General features: G+C 31.0%; 1 protein-coding gene across 4 annotated transcripts in view; it reads left to right on the forward strand.

Annotated features, from left to right (window-relative positions):
• Positions 1-8,030, forward strand: part of LOC108748142 (kin of IRRE-like protein 3) — a 73,474-nt gene that overhangs the window by 3,437 nt on the left and 62,007 nt on the right. For 3 of the 4 annotated variants that reach the window (XM_018486172.1, XM_018486170.1, XM_018486173.1), the window contains exon 2: positions 1,102-1,278. In XM_018486172.1, the coding sequence (XP_018341674.1) occupies positions 1,158-1,278 (121 nt within the window). In that variant the 5' untranslated portion in view covers positions 1,102-1,157. Of the gene's footprint in view, positions 1-1,031; positions 1,279-8,030 lie in introns of those variants that run through there. The other variant, XM_018486171.1, reaches the window with a different exon arrangement.

Raw genomic sequence — 8,030 nt, forward strand, 5'->3', positions numbered from 1 at the left:
AAAAGCAAAACGTTAGCCCGAATATCTTTAAATATTCTTTAGCACTGAGTACATTAATATTAGGAGTCAATTTTTAGCTTCTAATTATCTGTACCTTTTAAACAAGTTTATTTAATATTATTATCAGTAGTAAAACAAAACGATCATACCATGAATTCTTCAATAGCTTGACAATGTGGCTCGATAATGGCTCTTCGGTTAAACTATCTATTCATGCTCTTTGCAGCAAGATCGGTTTATAGCAGTTATCCTCGCATGCGGATCCGGACACATTCATTGAAATCCAATGACAAGTGAAATTAATATCCCTAGCTGTGTTATGTGCATACCAAATTAGTTCTGTCGATTATGATTTGCTGGCCAGTAACACCCGATTGGGTAATGGATGCGCGAATTCAATTGAAATCACATCACGTTCGTTTTCAATCGCGCGTTCCGCAGCGCGTCACTTAACGTAAACTTATCGAAGGACCAACAACATATATCGCGCATTTGGTCACATATTGTTGATTTCGCTCGCACAGTTTACATAAAAGCAAATAACACGTACACTTTTCAACAGCGAATAGAAACGACATCACGCACAACGCGATTAAACACGCTTGTCCCTCTTTTTCCCATTGGTGCTTGAAATCGTAATCGCGGCAGAAGTAATTACTTTCCCGAGTAATTGCGTACATTCGCGCATGACGGTCCGTTGCATAATTTGAGAAAATATCAAGTATATCGTTGTATATGGCTAACCTGATCACTGCGACGATGGTAATTTCTATATTTGCGTGCTAATCATTTAATTATTTAAAAAGATCTATGTATATATGGATTTAATTACTCTAGTAAGAGAAAATATAAAATATAAGATTATTACTTTATCCTTAATTTCACGATGCAATAATTTTATTGTTATCAATAAAATTATAATATTTAATAGCGAAAACTTGAAAAAAGAGCAAGCTTTATTCAATTTATAAGCACTTCTTGATTTGGAAAATATATTAAAGTACAAAGTATTATCAATGAGACTGACGGAAATAATACAGCCAAGTGGCAAGTGTTGCAACTGTCAGTGAGCGAAGTGAATTCCTTTTTACTGCCAACTAGGAAAGCACGTCGCCCTCAGCCGACTGTTGCAGCTTTGAAGAAGCAGTTGACGTGAAATGTATCGGAAACGATGGACTGTGAAAGCATTGGGAATGGATTTACAATATAGCGGCAATGGGACCGGTTGCAAACCTTTCAAAATGATCTGCGTTTTCATCCTCTTCATGCTGTTACACGGTAAGGATACATCGAATTCTTATTGTTAGATGAAATTAAAAATATTATTTAGCATATTTTAATAATTAAATTATTTTTTTAAGAAGTCAGATAAATCGCGATAAAATTAAAAATCTATATGAAATTAATATTAAAAAAAATCTACATTAAAAATCGAATATCTTATCACTGCTAGAAATGAAAATAACGGTAATTTACTCGGTAAAAATCGCGATAAATTATCTGATAATTTTGAAAAACTGGTAATTTAAAAAAATTATAGAAATAAGAAAATTTTGATTGAAAATTCAAAAAGAGCATTTATGATCTTTAAATTAAATAAAATACTTTATCTAACTAATATTTTCTAATCATTTTAATATAGTAATTATATACGTATATACATAATATATTAATTAGTTACATAGTAACTGGAGAAATTAAAAAAAAAAAAACATTTTTTTGTTAGACTTTTTAATGTAAAAGTGTGATGAGTGTAGTCTTAAATTATTTTTCATATTTCATATCTTACAAGCTTACATAGTGACTACACAGAGATTGTGGTATCATAACTGAAAATTCTTAATATAAAGAAGAGAAATGAAAATATTTAATAAGAGTATGATGAGAATATAGATTTATTCAGGTTATTCTCTTAAAAAATGTTTAGACTTGAAAGAAAATATATATATTCGAATGTTGGAAAGAGAAAAGGCGAAGTTTCTGAGTGCAAAAATTACAAATAATAAACAAATCTAATATAAGAATTTTATTGTATTACATTTTATCGTAAATAATTGTCAGATCAAAATTAACTGATAATTTTACATTTCTAATCGCTATAGAAAAATATCTATAAACATTTTGAATATATAAATATAATATGCATCATTAAAGATATTAATAAAACGAAATAAAAATAAAAATAAGAAGATTCGATCGCAAAAGTACATTTTAATTAACTATATTGTTAAATTCTGGGTAAATAGTGATCTGTCAACGTAACATATACGATATGCCACGCGATATATATACTATGTAATTTCAATAAAAATTCTGTCCTTCAAAGAGCGAATACGCGTATCGTATTATACGCGAACAAAAAAAAAACACACGTTGTTGGAGAGTAGAAATGCTGAATAAGGGTTGAAAGGTAACGGCATGCATATGTATTCATCTGTAGATCCACAAACGACGGTCGTACGAATCTGGGGAGAATATACACGAAGAATGACCTGGCGAACGTTGTTGCGGTGGAATATAACAACGTTGGGTGATGTGTACAGCGTTTTAAAAAGCGTATATTCGACAAGCATGCTCGTTCGCATGGAGTAGCTTTTACGGTACAGCACCGCGCGCGAATCCACATGCCACCATTACCGGAATTGCCATGAGCATATTTTTCCATTCGATAAACACCGTTGGGCAAACACAGCGAACGTTGTTGCGGTGCTGCGATAACATTGGGAGAAATTTTTGTACGTTAAGGCGATGCGTGAGATCGGATCGATGCATCTACATGTTTCACGCAATATCATAAATTCTCCGTTCGACAGTTTGATATTTATTTAACATGATAATTTGTAATAACAAAATGTATGTCTGTACCGACAGCAAGCATCCTATATTTTGAATTATATAACTTCGAACTGTTCCAATTAGATAGGATAATAATGATTAATTATTAATTATACACAGTTACCAATATACACGAACTTTTTTTTATTCAATTTTACAAATTATTAATGTATCCCATTTTTCTTGATATAATTAATTGCTATTATTATATTTACTATAATAATTATACGAAATATTTCATACATGTCTCAAAAGATTACACGACATAGTGTGTATAAAACCAGTAAATTTCATGAGCGCGACTTTACGAATAGAGAAAAGCAACGTCATATTTCCGCGAAAAAGAGTAAAGATCTTGCCGCAAACACATCTTTAAACTTAGCTTGAAGGTGCAAGCTATGTTATTTAGTCGTCATAAACACGAATGCAGTGGTATCGTCGACGTAATATCGTGCCAGAGACAATCTGTTCGAAAAGATGCCTTTACAACCGCGCTCTCCGGTCCGATTGTCATCAGACCGCAACTATACTCGCATCACAGCATGGTTTCTTCCCAAGTCTCATAAAGTCTCGCACAACTGATTTTATTTACTACAAGGCGCATCATTTGTGGCCAAGCTACTCTTATTAAAGCGAATCCAGAGAATTTAAATTGTAGTTGAGCATAATTAAATTAACTTTCGATTGCAATCGATTCCATTGTCACCTATAGTACATATATACGAAATATTATTGTGGCGCATTCTTTTTTTTATAGTTAGTTTGTTCAAATATATTTACGATTAGTACACTATCTATTAATCATAGGTATATTTAAACAAACGATAAAATAGTCTCAGAAACAATTAGATTATATTTGTATTAATATATTATACAGTAGAAGACTGAATTATTATTATTCTTTTACATTTTTTTCTTTGCTAATGAATATTGATTGAATAACGCGCAAAAAAAAAATGTTACGGAAATGGTTGTATATAAAATACTTTGATAGTCTTCTTATATACGTAACGTCTGTATATTTCAAAATTATACACCTTTGTAAACAATTGTAATTTTTTATTAAATACACCACGGAGTATTACTCCGGCCTGTCATTCCGGTTTACTACTATTCACATCTCTCTCGGTTCTTTTACGTTTTGTTCGCGTTTATGCGCTTTATGCATCATCTACTATAGCATACTTTGCGTAGCCTGACACGTATATTCGCTCCGCAGATATGACATGAGAGTATAATAATGTTCGCAACACCTTATTTTATGCAAATAAAATGACGTTTTATGGACAGCCAAAAGCAAATCTAAAGATAAATTGACCCTTTTTGCCTATATTTTTTCTAAAATATAAAATAGACTCTGTAGTGTATTATTTAACTTTTTAAAAAAAGGTAAAAAAAAAGCATCAAGTGTGCTCTCTGTTGATCTTATTACATAAATTACACCCGTATATGTATCAAGGTTTACTTTTGTTGCTAATTTTACTTTAATTTTTTATTAAAATTAAAATTCTATGAAGGTATTGTGAACAGAAATTTAATGGGCAAAACGCTTTGTGTGCGTGTGTGTGTGTGTGTGTGTACATGTATGTACGTACGACTGAACAAATTTGAAAAGCTGATCTTTTTTTAGGAAAAGATCTCGGTATTATTCTAACGAGTCGCAATTGAAAGATACCGATGATATTATATAATATAACAAAAGTATTTTTTAGATTTTTAATTGCGGCTTTAGTTTCTGAATAATTTTAATGTAAAGTGTATAAAACGGGCCAATTGATCGCTTGACGTGTGAACGTCATTGCGTATATACTCATACCGTTACCAATTTCGTGACGCTAAAATTGTGAATTTGATAACGGCATGAGTCAAGCGGTCAAGCGGTAAGTTTTATATTTGTATACACTTTTAATTTAAAAGTAACTTATTAAAGTATTAAAGCAACTATACAGTGAAATGTTGACATATAATGCAGTGCTAATGAAACTATAGATAAATAAATCGGTAAATGAGAACAATATACGTGTATCATCTACCGTCGAAATTATAAAAAGGAGATTTTTTTGCGATGACGTATCTTACATTTAATTTTGACATTTCGGATTTTACATCACAATATCTCCGTTCGTAGGAGACATAAAGATAAAATAAACGCTTATTATATAATTCGGATCCTATCTATCGATTGAGCTTATATTCAGAATTCGATCGGTTCAGCTTTTATTAAAAAATCGATAATTTTGGATGCTCGCAACTCAAGGCGGTCTCGCGCTGCGCGCCACCATGTCTCTTGATAAAAAGTTACAATCCCCGTTTAGAAAGATGTTTTGACAAGACAATTTTGAGATATACAGATATCTTACGCAGACTCTTACAAGAAGATTATCAAAATACAATTATTTTATATATAACTATTCCGTAACATTCTTTGCGCATTATTAAATTGATATTAGCAAAGAAAAAAATTATAATAATAATAATCTGAACAATAATAATAATTCACTTTTCTACATATCCCGAATATTTTCCTTCCATTTTTGCATAGCTTTCCGCATTTAAAAAAAATTGATCACTTAATACACAAACATAATGTCACATAGCAACATCTGATCTAAGAAATTATTTATTTAGATGTAATTATACGCATTCTATCAATTCATCATGCAATTCCCGCTGTGATGTAAGTAATGTTTACAAAAACATATACATGTGTTACAGAGTGGCTCAGTCAACATACATATCGATTCCTTGATACGCTTTGCGCCCGCAATTTTCAATCAGCCCGACTGAATGATCGCGGCTGAGTAACATACAGCTACCGCACATATCCATTAGGAAATTGAAAAACGTAGATGTTCCACATCGTCCGATGGCACGCGTCTCGAAATGAGAAAAAGGACTAGCGGAGCAAATTGACATGCACATGAACGTGCACATGCACGTGTGCGTGAGCTCGTGCGTATTTATATACTATATATTAAATATTTTGTGTCGGAAATAGGAACGGCGTTTCAATGCTTCTGAAAGTGTAATAGTCAGAAAATTTCCAATGTGGAAGATAATATCAATATAATATACGAACTATTATATTTTCAGTATGGTGATACGTATAATACTGTATCGTTTCCTCACTTAAAAGTTACACTAACTGAAGATGTGATTTTTGAGTTATTACCATGAATAATTAGGTAAAGATTATTCTATCAGTCATCATAAGTAAAACTAATTTAACTTTACAGTTCATCCGCCAAATAGCATTAGTATCATTCTTAAAGTTTTCGAAAAGATCATAAATATCTTCTACAAGAGTGACACATTTTGAGTTGCGTCGTTTTCGTAAATAAAAAGTCTTCCACAGAGAACATTTAGAGTTGAGACAGTTTTGATGACCAAAGTTTGAAGAAAAAGTTTGTTTTATTTTGAGTTAAACATTTTAGTTGATCAAAATATAAATAAACTATCGGTGATATTTATATCACTTTTAATAAAAAAAAAATATAAATTATTCCAGAGTTATTAAATATATAAGTTATTAAATACCCTATAATTTTATAGGGTATTTAAAACTCGAAAAGAATGATTTTTTAAAAGTTGTGAAAAAAAAAATCACTCGATCATGTTTCTAAGAATCTTTTTGCCGATATTATTTGACTAATTTTTTGTTAAGTTGGAAAACGCAACAAAACCTTTTTTCTTTTTTCTAGAAAACTGAATTTTTTAAATAGTGTCACTTTTAAAGTAAGGAATATGTTTTAATATCTTTTGTATTAAATAGCAATTTTCTGACTGTTGCGCCGACTATTGCATCGTTTTTTATAAATTTTGATATCGTATCTGTTATTCCCGATTCTACAAATCTCGGCGCATCCAAAACAATAAAATTTCTTTCAAGACTAAGACTTCTGACTTGGCTTAAAGATTTGTATTTATCATGTCATCGTATCGTCAAAGTTATAAACGTTAATTACGATCAGAGATGCAGCCTTGTAAGCAGCTGAATCGGTTAATACGATTAGTCTTAATTTATACATAAGATTGCGATTAAGTATGCCAGACGTAAATTGTAAAATTCGATACCACGCGGCCTTTCACGTTTACTCGAGATTGATGTTTTATTCAAATGATGCTGCTTAAGATCGACAACCTCGTCGTGGCTCGTAATTTTGTATTCGGCTTCAATATTTGCGTCGCAGGATTAAGTTTAGCTAACGACGTGACATTTCCATCTATATATAAAATACTTGCTTGAACAAGTTTGCAACGTTCCGATTTCTCTTTGATACGAGTTTAGGAATGTTATACGATGCAACACACAAATACACAGGCTTGAGTTTACTTCTAAAGATACACGGTTACATTTGAACGCATCTAACAAATTTCAAACTGCATATATGCATTTACGAATATAATACACTGTGAATAAAATAATTATGGCATCGAAATTGAAGAATTGATAAGTACGCAGTGTTTTATAGGAATGTCAATAGTGGAAAGAAAATAGAGATAAATGAATTGGTTCTCATTTGAATTTCAGTCGAATCAATACACCAAAGTTTCATCTTGCGACATTTTATAAAAGAGGTAATAGAGCAATAAAAAACAATAATTACAATTTCTAAATAAGTATCCATCAAAGAAGAAACTTCTTGAAACACCTGTGCTCGAGTATCTACCGAAGATAAATCAACATTAACTGCCAATTGAATCGTGTCTCTTATAACAAGTGGCTATAACTTTATATTGTCTAGTAGTTTCTAAGTTAATATTGGATTAACCATATATCGTAAAGATAATTTAGAGTTTCCAGCTAGCAAATTAGTTTCGAGTGCACAGTATTGATATTTGAACAATTTGAAAAGATGTGACTACACTAAAAGAGCAATTTTGTTGAAGCATCTAAACATTTGAGTAGATACAGATCTGAAAATAATTTTGTGGGACCATCAAAATAATTTTGCAGGAATCTTAAGCTTAATGAGCAATACTGAAGAATATTTTGATATTCTAGCAATCAACTTATCGTGCTATCTAATTGTTTCGATAGTCCAGCAAAATTATTTTTCAGATCTAGCTAAATTTTTAGATTCTTGCAATATTGCTCTCTTTCCATGTAATATTTTTAATAATCCATAAGCTTAATAAAGTTTTCTGAATAACTTTATAAAATATAAATGTATAAATATAAATATATATATATA

This window comes from Trachymyrmex septentrionalis, unplaced genomic scaffold (genome assembly GCF_001594115.1).
Source record: "Trachymyrmex septentrionalis isolate Tsep2-gDNA-1 unplaced genomic scaffold, Tsep1.0 scaffold211, whole genome shotgun sequence".
Classification (NCBI taxonomy): domain Eukaryota; kingdom Metazoa; phylum Arthropoda; class Insecta; order Hymenoptera; family Formicidae; genus Trachymyrmex; species Trachymyrmex septentrionalis.